The 19,591-nt window shown below is 44.7% G+C and overlaps 1 protein-coding gene and 1 pseudogene across 1 annotated transcript in view; both read left to right on the top strand.

The window, feature by feature from the left end:
• Positions 1 to 19,591, top strand: part of LOC144498648 (structural maintenance of chromosomes protein 1B-like) — a 139,057-nt gene that overhangs the window by 41,636 nt on the left and 77,830 nt on the right. The window contains exons 9-16 of the mRNA XM_078220093.1: positions 664 to 871; positions 2,877 to 3,062; positions 4,386 to 4,565; positions 5,758 to 5,904; positions 6,093 to 6,230; positions 9,910 to 10,026; positions 16,072 to 16,178; positions 17,542 to 17,683. Coding sequence (XP_078076219.1) covers positions 664 to 871; positions 2,877 to 3,062; positions 4,386 to 4,565; positions 5,758 to 5,904; positions 6,093 to 6,230; positions 9,910 to 10,026; positions 16,072 to 16,178; positions 17,542 to 17,683 — 1,225 coding nt within the window. The remainder of the gene's footprint in view (positions 1 to 663; positions 872 to 2,876; positions 3,063 to 4,385; positions 4,566 to 5,757; positions 5,905 to 6,092; positions 6,231 to 9,909; positions 10,027 to 16,071; positions 16,179 to 17,541; positions 17,684 to 19,591) is intronic.
• Positions 2,183 to 2,392, top strand: LOC144499328 (U2 spliceosomal RNA; annotated as a pseudogene).

Here is a 19,591-nt window from a genome sequence, read left to right as displayed (position 1 = left end):
AATGTAATGTTTACTATCTCTTTGCAACCCTCTGAATAACTTAATTTCCCATTTGAGTAGTTGGACTGAAGATCATTTTCTAGTCCTCTACCAGGGCTGTTCTTTTTAATGAAGCACCATGATCACTAATGCACATCCAAAGATGTTCCAGTATTACAATTTTGAGCACCAAGACAAAGCTGTAAGATGGCTTTCCAGTGAGGTCTTGGGGATCATGAAACATATTCCACTTGAGAATACCATCAGGAAGCAGTTCAGACATTTAAACCCTCCATACGATTGTGCACTAAATAAATTAAAAACCTGATTTTCATTAAGGTAAGAAAAGGTGCCCCTAAAAAGCAGGTGGAGTGGCTAAACTGTACTTTAAAGTTCTAATATAAATGTTTGGCAAATGGTCCCTTTAGTTAGAGCCTTGCTTTTAAAGATTATGCTGTAGTTCTTATTGCAGTAGTGTGTCACTCACTGTTGGATAAATAAAGTTTGGGAAATTTCTTAAAGCATGTACCTTCTGAACATGTCCATCCAACAAAGAGTGTTTGCATGCTAATTTGTAAGGAGCTTTGGTCATCTCTCTGTTTTTGAATTAGAGTAGGAAGAAAATCAGCAGGTGAGGTTTGTGCTCCATTATGGGATCAACTATCTACCTGTTTTCAAAACTAGGGCTTCATTGACTGAGCAGAAACAACGTGAAGAAGAACTAGCTAATGAAATAGGAAGTGCTAAGCTACGCATAGTTGAAGTCAGTGAAAAGCTGAATGAGGTGGCTGGTGAGTTGCAGAATGCAGGGATTGATCACCGTGAAGGGCATCGGCAGCAGAAGAAAGCTGAAGTCCTTGAGAGTCTTAAGCGCCTATACCCAGATTCTGTAGTAAGTAGAAATTTAGATATAGATAATGTTATTACACTTTAATATGCAATAGTTAGATGATTTCATGTGTTAAAATAAACATTGTGTTTTTCCCTTAACTAATAAAACAAAATTGGTCAAATTTGTTTCATCTCTGGATAAGCTTGTGATTATGCTTTTTCTGTTCGTAATTTGAATTTCACATTCTGTTATTACCATTCTGTGTTTCAAGCTCAGATTGTCTATGTATTTATAAAATATCTTTGGATTTTCCTTGATTTTATTTTTTCATTCCCTCTCCACCTTCCTAATTTCCCTTTTAATTTAATCCAGTATGTTTTATACTCCTTTAGGCTCTTGAGACATTTTGCGTCAAAACATCGGAAATGAATTGTTTTGGCCTTGCAAGTTTAGAATCTTTTCAGGTCTATGAGTTGCACGATAAGGTCATTAAAGTTACAAGAGTAGAATTCCGATGGTAGTTCAGGAATGATGCCTTGACTTGTATATGGAGAAAAACAGAAGAACTATCTGCAGTTGTCCCATGAAAGATGCCTGGACCAAAGAAAAATATGAATAGCAATCAGGAATGCAGATGCAACCCCAGTTTTAACTTTTAGTTTTTTGATTTGAGATTCATCCCAATTGTGCCTTGGCCTAATTTGGCATTTGAAACCCATTGACTATTCAAACGGTTTTAAGTGAATTTGAAAATAACTTTCTAACTAAAATGGAAAGAAAAAAATGTTTAACAGCCCTTTCAGCACTGTATCTACGATTGTAAAATGACACCTGAATAATCACAATCCAGTCCTTTTAACTGAGTTGAAAAGGTTTCTGGAAATAACTGGAAAGGGTTTTTTTTTCAAATCTGAACCGTGCATGCAACTTTGTGTGCCAGGAACGCATGCTGCAAATTTGGGCTCGAGAGAGCAATGGACATCAAAGGATTTGGTCATCAACATGCTTGCCTCTGTGCCCAGAATACTACTGTGCATTCCCAGTTATCACCAGGACAACAGGTTTGTAAAATCTACATTTGAGTTGTCCCAGGAACCACCTTATTACAATGGATTTCAACCGATCTGCAAAAAAAACAAAAGACACCATTAAGGGGAAATCTGCCGCAATGGTAAAGTCCTGTTAAAAAACACGGGCAAATTGATTTGATGATTCAAACAAATTTGATGTTCACTTAACAAAAATCATGTCCTATTTTGGGTCAGCTGACTTTGGCTTTATCTGGGCAGTTTCCATTCAGATCTTTGTTGCCAATGATTGTTATTGCTTGTTTTATAGTTACACTTGTGAAAGCTTGCTGCATGTTATTTAATCGCTTCTCAGCCTTTTGGCTAAGATCAAGTGTAGTATGGATGGGATGCTGCACTTGGTTGAGGTCATTAGGTTACACTAAAGCTTCATATGTTTCATATGAAGCAATTTTTAAAAGCGGCATCTCGGCCTTTTGGCTAAGATGCAAATGAGCTCAAGTCTTGGAGGAGGAACCTCCCCCTTCTCCAATCAGCTTGGCTCATGTAGATCAGGCCCAGGACAGGGTGATTTTGGTCGCTCGCCCTGTCTTGTCAGCCTGGATCTGAAATGTCTCAACTTGTTGAGACTCTGAATTGGATTTGATTTGATTGAATTGGAAAAGTATTTAAAAAAAATACTTGTTTACTAATTGAGGGAAGCTTTGGAACATTGGAAGCATGGAAGTTAAACTAAAGATAGCCAGCAATTTTCAGAAAGCAAGTAAAACATTTCTGAAATACAAAAAGATTCAGCGAACTAGTAGGACAGGACTTCAAAAGTTTTTTCTGAAATATAATCCGATGGAGAGACATCAATAATAGGCTTTAGGCATAAGACCAACTAAAACCTCTCTGATTGAATTATTTAAATGTGTGAAATTAGTACATTTATAAACTCAACAGATCAATTCTACCTGTGATTTCATTTTATATTTTGTGTATTGTTCATGGGAAATTAGCAATGACCTATCCTTGATTCTGTCTTTGTTCCATAGTATGGAAGACTTGTGGATCTCTGTCATCCTATCCACAAGAAGTACCAGCTGGCAGTCACCAAAGTCTTTGGCAGATACATCAATGCCATTGTGGTTGCTACTGAGAAAACAGCTCGTGATTGTATTCGATACCTGAAAGAAGAACGAGCTGAGCCAGAGACCTTCTTGGCTCTAGATTATCTTGATGTAAGTTTGAAAATTTCATGTGTTGCAATAGCATAGTGCCTGATTTTATTCTCTGCAGTGTTGCTCTTCAGTGGGTTTGGGGCAGTATTGAGAACTAAATGTCAGAAATAGACTGAAAGAGTTATACAATCTGAGGCCTGGCCACTGCTTTGATTTAGCTAGATTCACATTCCAACTATTATTTTGTAAATTGAATTTGTGTCTTTATATGCCCTGTTTGTGAACTGAAATCCCACTCACCTGATGAAGGGGCAGCGCTCCGAAAGCTAGAGGCTTGTGCTACCAAATAAACCTGTTGGACTTTAACCTGGTGTTGTGAGACTTCTTACTGTGTTTACCCCAGTCCAACGCCGGCATCTCCACATCTTGATTTAGCTAGTCATCATTCTCACTGGTAATGAGAAGGAGCCTCAGTGTTCAATGCAGAATCCCGAATATGTTATTGGGACCAATGCCGTGTCGTTGTACCAATGTGCTAAATCTATCCATTCCGATTGATTGCCCCCTCCCTCCTTCTGCAGAATTCCCCCTTCCCTCCACCCCCATCAGGCTCCATCCACTTGCAGGCACGACACCCTCCAGTCCTGACCTCTCAGGTCCCTCCCCCTTGCCACTGCCAGGCTGCCAGACTGGTACTGCCCCATGGACACTGCCTGGCCCTGCCTCCAACCATCCAGGGGGTTTCAGTGCCCTCCGGTCCCACTGGTGAGGCCATCATGTCTGGTCCCCATTGGAGGGGACCATCTGTGATCCTTGCCGGTAAGGACCTTGACCGGCGAGGGGGCTAAGGTGAGTCCGGACGATGGCATCCGGGGCTCTTTAATGCAATGTTAATTATGTCATTAATATAGAAATCAGCCTTGCGCCCATTTTGTCAGCAAAACAGGGCCAGCAAGATCGCAAGAAGCGACAAACCAGGCATTTTTTGCATCTTGCCCTATCTTACTAGCTTGCCACACCAATTAACTGACTTGGTGAGCCTGTAAGATCATGCCCTATGGCCTCCTTCTGCACTGTAGGGATTCTATGATTCTATATGTTCTCACCCTACAATCTGCAGACTGCCGATCAGCACTCAGAGCATGAAACCAAATCATCAAAGTACTTCTGGCTCACTGGCGCCATCAGGTGGAAGTTGTAAGGACTCTATCCATCACCTGTCCAACGTACACTGAGGATGGAAATCTCTTGCATTCTGTAGTTCATGCTATGATTATTTTGCTGTGATTGGAAAAATTAGATAGTGTTGCAAATAAATTTCAATGTAGACAGGCTTAAAGGAATTTAATGATGCAATGTAACATTTAAAAAATATGATTTCAGATAAAACCAATCAATGAACAGTTACGAGAAGTTAAAGGAGCCAAAATGATGATTGATGTTGTTCGATGTGTATCTCCTCAACTGAAGAAAGTAGTCCAGTTTGTTTGTGGTAATGGATTGGTATGTGAGAACCTGAAAGAAGCCAGACAGCTTGCCTATGAAGGACCAGAAAGGCTTAAAGTAAGCACATTGTCTTTTTTTAAATTATAAATGCTGTGATTCAGTTATACTGAACATAACTAGCTATGTGCATGGCCTGTAAGAGGTCAGGCAAGTAAATAGCAAGAGCACTGTTAAGTACATTGTGAATTGGATCCACACATTTTTTGTTTCTTGCAGTGCTGAGTAAATTAGACCTTTTCTTCTGTCAATATTAATGAATTATTTAAGGAGTACAATATAAAGGGAAAGACTCTGAGTACTGTGGAAGATCAGAAGGACCTTGGGGTCCGGGTCCATTGGACTCTAAAATCGGCCCCACAGGTGGAGGAGGTGGTTAAGAAGGCGTATGGTGTGCTGGTCTTTATCAATCGAGGGATTGAGTTTAGGAGTCCGGGGATAATGATGCAGCTATATAAGACCCTCGTCAGACCCCACTTGGAGTACTGTGCTCAGTTCTGGTCGCCTCATTACAGGAAGGATGTGGAAAAGATTGAAAGGGTGCAGAGGCGATTTACAAGGATGTTGCCTGGATTGAGTGGCATGCCTTATGAGGATAGGCTGAGGGAGCTCGGTCTTTTCTCCTTGGAGAGACGTAGGATGAGAGGAGACCTAATAGAGGTATATAAGATGTTGAGAGGCATAGATCGGGTGGACTCTCAGAGGCTTTTTCCCAGGGTGGAAATGGCTGCTACGAGAGGACACAGGTTTAAGGTGCTGGGGGGTAGGTACAGGGGAAATGTTAGGGGGAAGTTTTTCACACAGAGGGTGGTGGGCGAGTGGAATCGGCTGCCGTCAGTGGTGGTGGAGGCAAACTCAATAGGGTCTTTTAAGAGACTCCTGGATGAGTACATGGGATTTAATAGGATGGAGGGTTATAGGTAGGCCTATGTTCGGTACAACTTGTGGGGCTGAAGGGCCTGTTTTGTGCTGTAGTTTTCTGTTTCTATGTTTCTATTTATGCAGATGTTCAAGAAATTTTTAAAATATACGACATGTTTATGTTAAAAACCTTTTTTAAAAGTATAATATGGATTTATGTAGAGTGGTTTTATAATATGTGAAGAAATTGTACCAAGGTATAAAGTAGAGCCGGCTACACAGTTTCAGTGTGTGGTATGGTCAGTCACAGGCAGGAATTAATTAGATTTGGACATAAATGGGTTCAACTGACATTTCATGATAAATATGTAATTACTTTTGTACAATATAGACCGTGGCATTGGATGGAACACTCTTCTTAAAATCTGGTGTTATCTCCGGAGGTTCCAGTGATCTGAAGTTTAAAGCCAGGTGCTGGGATGAGAAAGAGATCAGTCAGCTGAAAGAAGTCAAGGAGAAACTCAGGAATGAACTCCGGGTGAGATAAACTGGCGTTTTTTTTATCAGAGTGCTGCACATTGTTCTTAAACCTGCTGTAAATGTATTTATATTTGATGCATGTTGATGTTAAAGCTGTTTTTAAATTTATGATTTTTTGATGCATTTTTGCAGTCAGCCAGAGCTACAGTGAATTGATGAAGTAATGATTGTAACCTTAACTTACAGGAATTAATTAAAGTGAATAGGAAAGAAGCTGAATTGAGGCAGTTGCAGGCTCAAGCCAAAGGCACAGAGACCAGAATGAGATATTCCTCGAGTGATCTGGAGCAAACTAGGAAAAAACGTCTAGCAAATTGCCATATGGTGAGGATTGATTAAAAGATATAAAAGAATATTTCTGGATGAGGATGGTTATTCATCCCACTTTAAACCAACTAACCTGAAAGATCCCAAAGCACTTCCTGCTGTCAGTTAGCTTTAAAATGATTCCAAGTTTTCTCTCTCCACTATGCAGTTGCCTCATTTAGCGCTGTTTCACTTGAACTTTGCGATATAATAGGGAGAATAAACGCACTTAGCGTTATGACTTGCTTTACCATTTTGAAACAGGACCGACAGACCTTGCATGATTCGATCGGCTGCATTTTGGAGTGGCCTCTCTCGTTCACCGAGATTCTGTCCCAGAGGCCATATAACTGTCATTTCCCACTCCCTGAGATTCTCTCGTGAACCAAGACTCATTCTCCAGGACTCTCCCGTCCACCAACTCTCTGTCTTGCTGATGCTTGCCGTCTCCCTGCTCGACTGTCCCCCTCCCCGCCCGACTCTCTGGAGTAAAGGGAAATACAGTGTCATCAGGGAGGAAATTAGACGGGTAAATTGGAAGGAGGCATTCTTGGGGAAAAGTACCGAAGGAAAGTGGAGGATTTTCAAGGAATGTTTGTCTGGAGCTCTGCATGACAACGTTCCGATGAGACAGGGGGGTGTTGGTAGGGTACGGGAACCGTGGTGCACGAAGGTTGTGATGAACCTGGTGAATAAGAAAAGAGAGGCGTACAGAAGGTTCAGAGAGCTAGGAGGTGTTAAGGATTTAGAGGAGTATACGGGATGTAGGAAGGAGCTTAAGAAGGAAATTAGGAGAGCGAGAAGGGGTCATGAGAAGGCCTTGGCGGGTAAGATTAAGGAGAATCCCAAGGCTTTCTACAAATATGTCAAGAGTAAAAGGATGAGATGTGAAGGCATAGGACCCTTAAAAGGTGAAGGGGGAAAAGTTTGTGCGGAACCGTTAGAAATGGCGGAGCTGCTTAATGAATACTTTACCTCGGTATTCACGGTGGAAAGGGATCTGGGTGGTTGTACTGCTGGTTTGCGGTGGACAGAAAGGATCGAGCATGTGGACATAAAGAAAGAGGATGTGTTGGAACTATTGAATGGCATCAAGGTTGGTAAGTCGCCGGGACCGGATGGGATGTACCCCAGGTTACTGTGGGAGGCGAGGGAGGAGATTGCGGAGCCTTTGGCGATGATCTTTGCATCGTCGATGGAGACGGGAGAGGTTCCGGAGGATTGGAGGATTGCAGATGTGGTCCCTATATTCAAGAAAGGGAACAGGGACAGCCCGGGAAATTACCGACCGGTGAGTCTAACCTCAGTGGTTGGTAAGTTGATGGAGAGGATCCTGAGAGACAGGATTTATGATCATCTAGAGAAGTTTAGTATGATCAAAAGTAGTCAGCACGGCTTTGTCAAGGGCAGGTCGTGCCTTACGAGCCTGGTTGAGTTCTTTGAAAATGTGACCAAACACATTGACGAAGGAAGAGCGGTGGATGTGGTCTATATGGACTTCAGCAAGGCGTTCGATAAGGTCCCCCATGCAAGACTTCTTGAGAAAGTGAGAGGGCATGGGATCCAAGGGGCTGTTGCCTTGTGGATCCAGAACTGGCTTGCCTGCAGAAGGCAGAGAGTGGCTGTGGAGGGGTCTTTCTCTGCATGGAGGTCAGTGACCAGTGGAGTGCCCCAGGGATCTGTTCTGGGACCCTTGCTGTTTGTCATTTTCATAAATGACCTGGATGAGGAAGTGGAGGGATGGGTTGGTAAGTTTGCTGATGACACCAAGGTAGGTGGTGTTGTGGATAGTTTGGAGGGATGTCAGAAGTTGCAGCGAGACATAGATAGAATGCAAGACTGGGCGGAGAAGTGGCAGATGGACTTCAACCCGGATAAGTGTGTGGTGATCCATTTTGGCAGATCCAATGGGATGAAGCAGCAGTATAATATGAAGGGTACCATTCTTAGCAGTGTAGAGGATCAGAAGGACCTTGGGGTCTGGGTCCATAGGACTCTTAAATCGGCCTCGCAGGTGGAGGATGCGGTCAAGAAGGCGTACGGCATACTGGCCTTCATTAATCGAGGGATTGAGTTTAGGAGTCGGGAGATAATGCTGCAGCTTTATAGGACCCTGGTTAGACCCCACTTGGAGTACTGCGCGCAGTTCTGGTCACCTCATTACAGGAAAGATGTTGAAGCCATTGAAAGGGTGCAGAGGAGATTTACAAGGATGTTGCCTGGATTGGGGGGCATGCCTTATGAGGATAGGTTGAGGGAGCTTGGTCTCTTCTCCCTGGAGAGACGAAGGATGAGAGGTGACCTGATAGAGGTTTACAAGATGTTGAGAGGTCTGGATAGGGTAGACTCTCAGAGGCTATTTCCAAGGGCTGAAATGGTTGCTACGAGAGGACACAGGTTTAAGGTGCTGGGGGGTAGGTACAGAGGAGATGTCAGGGGTAAGTTTTTCACTCAGAGGGTGGTGGGTGAGTGGAATCGGCTGACGTCGGTGGTGGTGGAGGCAAACTCGTTGGGGTCTTTTAAGAGACTTCTGGATGAGTACATGGGGATTTAATGGGATGGAGGGCTATAGATAGGCCTAGAGGTGGGGATGTGATCAGCGCAACTTGTGGGCCGAAGGGCCTGTTTGTGCTGTGGCTTTCTATGTTCTATGTTCTCCCCCTCCCCGCCCGACTCTCCCCCTCCCCGCCCGACTCTCCCCCTCCCCGCCCGACTCTCCCCCTCCCCGCCCGACTCTCCCCCTCCCCGCCCGACTCTCCCGCTCGCCGCCCGACTCTCCCGCTCGCCGCCTCCCCATCCGACTCTCCTGTTCGCCCCCTCTCCCTTCATCCCTCTTGTTGCCCTTCTCCTGAGCCTTTGCTCACAGTGAGCGCTTGGGAGATACAGCAGTGAGTGGGAGAGTCGGGTATGGAATTGATGAGCAGGAGAGTTGGGAAAGGTAACAGCAAGTGGGAGAGTTGGGAAGGGAAGTTGCAAGTAGAAGATAGTTGATTAGAAAGAGAGAGAGACAAGTCAACTGGCAGGAGGGACTTGGCATGCCCAGGGGGTTGTAAACAGAGTTCGCATTTTTCTTCAATATTTTTATATTCATTATATTTTAAAATTTTATTTCATTTCTGAACATAGGAATTTAGGAATGTATAGCATTTCTTACAGGGTATAATGTTTTATTTATATTTCTGTAGGAAAGGTCCTACAATTTGTAACTACAGCTTTTACATTGGTTGTAATAAGGAAAACTGATTCGCCTAAAAATTGTTTGGCTTAGAGTTTCACTTTTCGGGAATGTAGCAACAACTTTAAGAGAGGACTTCAGGAATCTAGGTCTATCCTATGCATTGATCACTCTTCCTTTGAAGAAGCATTTTGTGATATTGAACCTAAAATAAGTTTATTACTAGTTTGAGTCCCTGTCCCTGAGGATTAGTCTCTCAATTTAATTTAATGCAGCATTCCATTTTTAATGAATGACATTGTCACTGGCACAAACCATTATTGAAGTGGTGGCCTCAAACAAGTATTAATCTTCTTATCTGCCAATGGACTATAACATCCGTTTTGAGAATGGGTGGGGTACACCATATGAGTAGGCTTTTTCACATATATAAGGGCCAAAATATCCTCTTCATTTAATGCAGTATGATGAAAATGTTTACATTGCTATGATCACAAATATCCTAATGTATGCAATTTTTAGGAAAGGTCAAAACTGGAAAGTGGACTGGCCAATTTGCAGTCCCAAATGGCTGTGGTGAGTTTACGTATTGAGGACAGGGAGGTGAAAATGCAGGAGATTCAAAATCAAATGAACGAAGTAAGTATATTAATTGTCATATTAGATAATCCAATTTATTTTAGAATGCATTTCATGCAAGGGGCAAATACAGGGAATTTAAAAATGCAAACCAAGTAAATATATGTGCTGCAATATATTAACAAAAGCATCAGTCGTTATTTTCAAGGAATTGTAGGAAACCAAGTGCTGGACTCCTCAGCAGATTTCCCCAAAGCTCTCAATCTCTCTTACTTGGTGGGTTTCCCAAAGATCATTCTGACCCAACCTAGCAAAAATAGTGTGGAACATGAAATATAAATTTGCCCTAGGCTTGTCAATGGTGACCGCAGCATCACAAGCCGTATGTGCAGCCTGAAACCAATTGTTACGAACAATTTATAATTTTGAGTTGAATTTATATTTATCTGTCTGTTAAGAAAATTAAATTGTTTCAGTTTAATTTAGGTTTTGTTTATGAAAATGGTGCCTAGGTGTTTGGATAGACTTGTCACTGAAACATTTTAGGTCTTTTGGGATTGTTGGTTATATACGTGTTTTTAATGAGGTTTGATAACCTCTGAAGTTAAAGAGATGGGGATTAAAATGGGTTGAGAGGTCAGTGTTTGTGGAAACAAAACACAGTAGAAAAGCTGTACTGTTGACTGGTGACAGAGACACAGGAAAGATGAGTTGAGAGAGAATTCAATGGCTAGAATTCATTTATGCCGGCAGGATTCTCTGGTCCCACCGTTGGCACACCCCCTGCCGGTTTCTCAGCGGCATGCAGTGGCTTCAGTGGGAATTCCCATTGACAGCAGTGGGACTAGAAGATCCCGTCTTCTGGGAACGGCCTGCCGCCGAGAAAAATGCTGAGGGAAGCGAGAGAATCTCGCTGTGTGTGTGTCAAAGAGAAAAGACAGGAATTTGAAGCTGAAATTCATTTGCAAGTGAAGCAGCTTGAGCTAGAAAGAGATAGGGAAAAGCAGAAGGTTGAACTTGGAAAAAATGAGAAAACTTGTATTGGAAAAAAAGGTAAAAGAAAAAGGGGGAGCAAAAGAAATGGAAATGAAAAGGATCGAATTATAAAACAAAATAGAAATGAGAAAGCTTGAGCTCAAGCTTCAAAGTGAGAAAGAACTCAGATAACATGAGATAGCTTGCTCTCTTTCACCTAATTTTTCCATATGATGAGCAGGAAGTTGTAAACCCCGCTGGTGGATACCACTCCCGGTGGGGAAGGGGGGCAGTCCTGGGTCACGAATCATATGGAAAAACTTAGGTGAAAGAGAGCAAGAAGAGATAGTAGCTCAGAGGATGAATCTGATTCCACTGGGGACTTTGATTTAACTATAAGTATTTAGTGCCTAGACTTAAGAGGATGGAGTTGAAAGATAGTTCACCTCATTTGAAAAGGTAGTTATGAAGTTGAACTGGCCAAAGAATGCATGCACCTTAATGGTACAAAGTGTCCTGACAGGTACAGCTGTGAATTTGTGCAATAGTCTATCAGAAGAGCAATCTGCAGACTATGAAGTGATTAAAAGGGCAATAATCAATGCTTATGAATATGTTCCTGAAGCTTATTGATTTAACTTTAGGACATATGGAGAAAGCCTAATCAGATATTTGTTGAATTTGCAAAAGAGTAAGAAATGTGGGATCAATGGTTTTGCTCATTAAGATTGGAACAGACTTTCATTGATGTGAAGGAAATTATGATTGTGGAAGAATTCCGAAAGAGCATTCCATTAACCATTACGATGTATTTAGCTGAGCATCAAGTGTCACAGTTTGGCTAACACCCCTGATATTTCTCTGTGTGCCCCTTGGACAGTGCCAGGGTGCCAGGCTGGCCCTGCCACTTGCCCCCCCACCCCCTCCTGCCCCCGATCTCCCAAGAGGGTCTCAGTGGCCTCTGTCCCCAGTTACAGGGTGAGTACGCCTGTTCCCCTTTAGTGGGGAGGGGGGAGAAGAATACCATCCAGGGCCCGCTAATCATATGGAAAAACAAAATTTTATGAGTGTCTCATTAAAATCCAATGGTAGGTCATTTAGATACAGAAAGTCTTGAGACCAATTGCATTTTGGATATCAGATTATTTTCATTTTTGGATACTGCATATAAACTTACATTACAATAGCTAGGCTAGCTGTGATCTAAAATAAATAAAATTGCTAGAAAAGTAAGTTGTATCACTAAATAATGCCCTTAATAAATCAACGAGATTCAGCCCTTTTGGGCTGATACATGGACATCAGGTGAGAGGACCATTTAAATGAATTAAAGAAAAGTTTATAAACCAAATCACCAAGACTACGGCCAGTATTTTATGACCTCGCTCAGGCAAGGCTCCTAAAATCCTGCCCGAAGCTAACAGAATTCCGTTCTGCAAGCCTCACCCACCCCGATTCTAGGGTGGGCATGCGAGTAAAATTCTGGTCTAGACTTCTGACCTATGCGTCAAATTTCTGGGTGAACAAAGGACAAAGAAAATTACAGCATAGAAACAGGCCCTTCGGCCCTCCAAGCCTGCACCGACCATGCTGCCCGACTTAACTAAAACCCCCGACCCTTCTGGGGACCATACCCCTCTATTCCCATTTCATTCATGTACTTGTCAAGACGCCCCTTAAAAGTCACTACCGTATTCGTTCCCATTACCTTCCCTGGCAACGAGTTCCAGGCACCCACCACTCTCTGTGTAAAAAATCTGCCTCGTACATCTCTTTTAAACCTTGCCCCTCGCACCTTAAACCTATGCCCCCTAGTAATTGACTCTTCCACCCTGGGAAAAAGCTTCTGACTATCCACTCTGTCCATGCCTCTCATAATCTTGTAGACTTCTATCAGTCTCCCTTCAATGTCTATCGCTCCAGTGAGAACAAACCAAGTTTCTCCAACCTCTCCTCATAGCTAATGCCCTCCATACCAGGCAACATCCTGGTAAACCTTTTCTGTACCCTCTCCAAAGCCTCCACATCCTTCTGGTAGTGTGGCGACCAGAATTGAACATGATGGGCTCTATTTTACCATTGATGGGCGCGAAAACGTGGTAAAGTCGGGTGAGAGGCCATTATCGTGATCTGCACCCGCATCCGCGCAGGTTGCCACTTTACCGAAACCCGGGAATGGCGGCGATTCGATACGTGCCCTAAACGGGTGCAACGACGATTTAAATGCATTTGCATGCATTTAAATTGAATTAATGAACTGCCCGCCCAACTTTATCAGCATTTCCTCCTTTACCACCGCGTTTGCCAATCCGGAAACGCGCCGTAATGGACCTGCTAAATAAAAGTCTGAAACGGACGCTCCAGCTTCTGAAGGGCGTGGTTCAGTGTTTCCAACGGCTCTCTGACTCAGATCAGTGGTGAGGAGGAGGAGGGAGGTGGGTCAGATCATTCTCTGGTTGGGGGGGGGGGAGGAGGGGATTGAGGCCAGATCGTTGTCTGGTTGGGGTGGGGGCGGAGGAGGAGGAGACGGATCAGATGTATCTCTGGGGGGGGGGGGGGGGGGGGGGGAGGGGGATGAGAGGGCCGACTGTTGTCTGGTGGTGGGGGGGAAGGCTGATCGTTGTCTGGTGGGGAGGGAGGAGGAGGAGGCGGGTCGGATGTTCCTCTGGAGGAGAGGGAGAGTGAGGCCGGACCATTCTCTGGGGGGGCGGGGGGAGTGAAGCCAGTTTGTTGTCGAGGGGGGGGGGAGTGAGGCCAGATCGTTGTATGGTGGGTGGGGGGGGGGGGGTGAGGCCAGACCATTCTGTGGGGGAGGGGGGAGTGAGGCCAGATGGTTGTCTCGGGGGGGGGAGGAGGGAGACAGGTAAGATGTATCTTGGGGGTGGGGGGGAGGTCTGATTGCTCGCTGGTGGGGGGGGGGGGGGGCAGATGGATCTCTGGTGGGGGGACAGGGGGGTCCGCTGCCACTCTGCAGGCGATCGGTGGGGAGGGGGGCAGGGGTGGCGATCGGTCTGGGTAGTGGGGGGGGGTGGATAAGGGGGACAGTGATGTGTGTGGGTAGTGGGGGGGGGGTGGATAAGGGGGACAGTGATGTGTGTGGGTAGTGGGGGGGTGGATAAGGGGGACAATGATGTGTGTGGGTAGTGGGGGGGTGGATAAGCGGGACAGTGATGTGTGTGGGTAGTGGGGGGGTGGATAAGAGGGACAGTGATGTGTATGTGTACACCCTCGCTCCCGATTTTCGCTCCCGGGTGTTTTCTCCGCTTTCTGCGGCCCGGGAGTGATCTGACACGGGCGCGCTTTTTCAAATTTTTTTCAAACTGCGCATGCGCAGTTCAGAGCTCCGATTGTTTCAGCTGCGCTAAGCCCCGACCACAGCGCGAATGGGACTGGAGATGGCTGAGAGCGTATGGGGGCGCCTAAAAGCAAATTTCTAAGTCGGATCTGCATTACGCCAAGATTCGGCACTTAGAATGAAAATGGTAAAATCAGGTCCTATATTCCAAGTGCAGCCTAACTAAGGTTCTATAAAGCTGCAACATGTCTTGCCAATTTTTAAACTCAATACCCCGGCCGATGAAGGCAAGCATGCTGTATGCCTTCTTGACTACCTTCTCCACCTGCATTGCCACTTTCAGTGACCTGTGTACCTGTACACCCAGATACCTTTGCCTATCAATACTCTTAAGGATTCTGCCATTTCCTGTATATTTCCCATCTGTATTAGACCTTCCAAAATGCATTACCTCGCATTTGTCCAGATTAAACTCCATCTGCCATCTCTCCGCCCAAGTCTCCAACCAATCTATATCCTGCTGTATCCTCTGATGGTCTTCATCGCTATCCGCAAATCCACCAACCTTTGTGTCATCTGCAAACTTACTAATCAATCCAGTTACATTTTCCTCCAAATCATTTATATATATGTATTACAAACAGCAAAGGTCCCAGCACTGACCCCTGAGGAACACCACAGCCCTCCATTCAGAAACGCACCCTTCCACTGCTACCCTCTGTCTTCTTTGACCGAGCCAGTTTCGTATCCCCCTTGCCAACTCACCTCTGATCCCATGCGACTTTACCTTCTGCACCAGTCTGCCATGAGGACCTTGTCAAAGGCCTTACTGAAGTCCATGGAGACAACATCCACTGCCCTAACCTCATCAATCATCTTTGTCACTTCCTCGAAAAACTCGATCAAGTTTGTGAGACACGACCTCTCCTTCTCAAAACCAGGTTGCCTCTCACTTATTTCCAAGTGGGAATGAATCCTCTCCAATAATTTCCCTACCACTGATGTAAGGCTCACCGGCCTGTAATTACCTGGATTATTCTTGCTACCCTTCTTAAACAAAGGAACAACATTGGCTATTCTCCAATCCTCTGGGACCTCCCCTGTAGCCAGTGAGGATGCAAAGATTTCTCTCAAGGCCCTAGCAATTTCTCCCTTGCCGCTCTCAGTATTCTGGAGTATATCCCATCAGGCCCTGGAGACTTGTCTAACTTAATGTTTCTCAAGAATCCCAATACCTCCTTTTTGATCTCAACATGACTCAAACTATCTACACATCCTTTCCCAGACTCATTATCCATCAAGTCTTTCTCTTTGGTGAATACTGACGCAAAGTACTCGTTTAATACCTCGCCCATTTCCTCTGGCTCCACACATAGATTCCCTCCCTTGTCCTTGAGCGGGCCAACCCTCTCCCTGGCTACCCTCTTGCTCTTTATTTATGTATAAAAAGCCTTGTGATTTTCCTTAATCCTGCTGGCCAATGCTTTTTCATGACTCCTTTTAGCCCTTCTTACTCCTTGCTTAAGTTTCTTTCTACTTTCCTTGTATTCCACACTTGCTTCGTGTGTTCCCAGCCTCCTAGCTTTGACAAATGCTTCCTTTTTCTCTTTGACTAGGCTCACAATTTGGGTGAGAGCAACCAAAGCATTGGCCAAAAGGCATTTGAAAATCATTCAACAAACAATGAAAGTTAGAGCAGATAAGAAAGCCAGGGATCAAGGTTTTGTCACTGAGAGTTATTCGTACTGTCGTGCACAAGATTTATAGATTAAAAGAATGATGGTGGAAGAGAAAAGTATCTTCAGAATAACTAGTTAATATTCTGTTCTAAACAGGTTGAAGATAGAGTGTTTGAAGACTTTTGTACCAAGATTGGTGTCGCAAATATTCGTGAATACGAAGATGAGCATGTGAAGCAGCTAGAAGAAATAGATAAGAAAAGGTTATTCATTATCTGAGTAATATGAACCTATAATTGATTAATCTAGAAAGGGATAACTGAACTATAAGCATTTAATGTAATTATATATGAAAATTTCTACAATGTCCTTAAGTATTTTAAAATTTAATTTGCTGAACTGTGCATCCTGCAGATCGCAGACATTTTTGCAAATAATTAAATCTGATTATAGGATACAAAATGAAGAATTACACTGAAGCGTCTATAATGTTAGCTGTGTTCCTGTCCATGACACCTTAAGATAAATGTACCTCAAACCAGACTTTTCCAACCTTCTCATGTGGGCGGTCACATTTTAATTTTTTTCTCGCTCAAGGGGCAGATGAGTCAATTTTGGAAAGGTAGGGGTTTAGCACATTAAAAAAGAATTTTAAAAAATAAGCTGAGGTATGAAAAGAAACAATTCATTGAGCAAAAAAAAGTCAAAGCAGTAAATTGCAAGAGGGTTAATGTGCGTGTTTCTAGTTCATTGCCAGTCTGAGAATGCTCATTCACTCATAGAATCATAGAATCTTACAGAGCAGAAGGAGGCCATTCGGCCCATCGAGTCTGCACTGACCACAATCCCACCCAGGCCCTATCCCCATAACCCCATGCATTTACCCTAGCTAGTCCCCCTGATGCTGAGGGGCAATTTAGCATGGCCAATCCACCTAATCCGCACATCTTTGGACTGTGGGAGGAAACCGGAGCATCTGGAGGAAACCCATGCAGACACGGGGAGAATGTGCAAACTCCACACAGACAGTGACCCAAACTGGGAATCGAACCCGAGTCCCTGGTGCTATGCAGCAACAGCGCTTACCACTGTGTCACTGGAGATGATAGTGTGTAGTACTGAGGGTGACGCACTCTCACATTCTCTCTCTCTCTCTTTCTCACACACACTCTCCTCTCACATACACACACACATTCTCCTCTCTCTGATGCACACATGCTCCTCTCACACATTCTGTCCGTCACACTCTTCTCCTCTCCGTGCTATACACACTCCTCTCTCCCTCACATGCATTCTCCCCTTTCTCTCTCTCATACAGTTTTGTCTCTCACTCACACATGTTCACAGGCATACTCTCTCCCACATATTTTCACTTTGGTGGGCCCTGCTCTCACCCTGGTCCCCCATATTCAGGCTGCAATCTGGAAGAGACTCCACCAGATTACTGACCTGCTGGTAAATAGAGCAGTTTGCCCAATATAATATGTTCCTGTTAGCATTTGCCTACGTGTTGCAGTCCTAGTGAATGGCCACTAGACTTCGAGAAGCCAATGGCCTTATGTAAAACAGATTCTTATGAGGATTGATGTTTTACCATTTTGAAAGCATTTTCTCTCTACATTGTAGATTGGAGTTTGAGAATCAGAAAACAAGGTTGACAATCCAGCTGGAATATTCATATAGCCAAATTGAAGAAGATGCCAAAAAAATCCAGAAGTGGAAGGAAGTAATTAAAAAAGATGAAGAAGAAATAGTGAAGTTAAAAAAGGTATGAATGTGTATTCATTTCTTTAAAGTGATGGGTTTAGTGAATGTATTAATGTTTGAATTTTATTAATATTGCAGAAAAATTGAATTTATCACAGTTAAAAAGGTAATATTCTCAAAATATCTTCTACATATAAGCTGAAATTTTGATTGTTTTCCAGTTACTGATGTAATGCCCTGTTTTGAACACACAATGGGCCTGATTTTACCAAACTTTGTGCCCGTTTTCGGGCGTGAAATCGCGGTAAAGTTGGGCGTCGGGCCTTTAACGTGATCTGCACCCGAATCCGAGCAGATCGCGGCTTTACGGCCTGACGATTTAAATGCATGCACTTAATGAACCGCGTGCCCAACTCTACCGCCAAATCCCATTTTACCGTCTTCTGGCCCGATCCGCGTCCACGTTGTAATCGACCTGCCGAATAAAAGTCCGAAGTCACCGCTGCAGCCTCTGAAGAGCGGGGTCAGAGACTGCAACGGCTCTCTGACCCAGCTCCTCCTCTGGTCGGGGGGGAAGGGGGGGTGGGAGGAGGAGAGGGGTGTGACGTATCATCCTCTGGGAGGGGCCGGGGGCGGGGGGGGGGTGGTGGGTGTGACCGATCATCCCTGGGGGGGGGGCGGAGGAGAAGGGGTGTGACGTTTCATCCCCGGGGGGGGGGGGGGGGGGGGGGGGTGCGTAGGTGGGAGGAGAGGGGGTGTGACACCTCATCCTCTGGGAGGGGAGGAGGTGTGACGTATCATCCTCTGGTCGAGGGGGGTTCCGCTGCCTGTCTGCGGCCGATCCCTCCTGCCGGAGTGGACGTGCGGCCATGCCGTCCCACTAAACCTTCAGGATGAAGCGATTCCTCGCTAAGAAGATGAAGCAGAACCGGCTGATTCCACAGTGGATCCGCATGAAAACCGGCTACAAGATCAGTACAAGTCCAAGAGGAGACACTGGAGAAGGACCAAACTGGGCCTGTAAAGGGATACACCATCACTGATACACTACCAGCCACAGCCATCTCTCCCGCTCTCTTGCCCCTGTAGGGAAGAGTAATCTGTGGCTGGTAGTGTACCCTCTCTTTCGCCCCCCCCCTCGCTCCCCCCGACGAGAGGATGATCGTCAGAGAGCCGCTCTCTCCGCTTTCTGCTTTTTCTTTCTTTCGCGCCCGGGCGCGCTGTGTCAGATACTTTTCAAACTGCGCATGCGCAGTTCAGAGCTCCGATCGGTCCGCCAGTGCTAAACCCCGCCACAGCGCGTATCGGGCCGGAGCCGGCAAAACGCGTATGGGCGCGCTGGAAAGAGGATTCCAGGTGCGGATCTATTTGACGCCCGGATTCGGCACTTAGACTCAAAATGGTAAAATTCCCTCCAATGAATGCAAAGCAACTAAGTGGGACTGTTGGCACCCAATATGCACAGGCATTAGTCCCACTTCTAAATTTGTGGGGACTATTTTTAGAGATGACTACTAAAGGGGAATTTGGACTCCTTAAATATGTGAATGAACTGTCGAACTAGCTATTGTTGAAGGACTCGTGTATAAAATTTTCAGCTTCTCTGATGGCTACCAACTAAAGCAGAAGTATTTCTTAAAACTTTTGACAGAAAAATTACTCTTCGGAGGTGGGAGAAGCGGGAATGCGTCCCTTAATTCCATAATACTGGCAATCCAACCCATTACTTGGAACTCAGCAGTGGGTTGCTGCTGCTAGTGGCCTGAAATTGATTTTTCTCATTGGGCAAGCTACCTGTGGACAGGTGTCAGGGTCTCAATCCAAACATGTAGATGAGGTCAGATTTTGGAATGGCCTTTTGGCCTTCACTGTTCAAGTGCACACTGTTCGCACATTGCCTAATCTTAAATTCTATATCATTATGTTCCATTTTTGTTTCAATTCAAACACCTTATATTTATCTGTATCA

Source organism: Mustelus asterias, chromosome 9 (genome assembly GCF_964213995.1).
Source record: "Mustelus asterias chromosome 9, sMusAst1.hap1.1, whole genome shotgun sequence".
In the NCBI taxonomy this organism is placed as follows: domain Eukaryota; kingdom Metazoa; phylum Chordata; class Chondrichthyes; order Carcharhiniformes; family Triakidae; genus Mustelus; species Mustelus asterias.
This window is presented reverse-complemented; position numbering and strand designations above follow the sequence as displayed.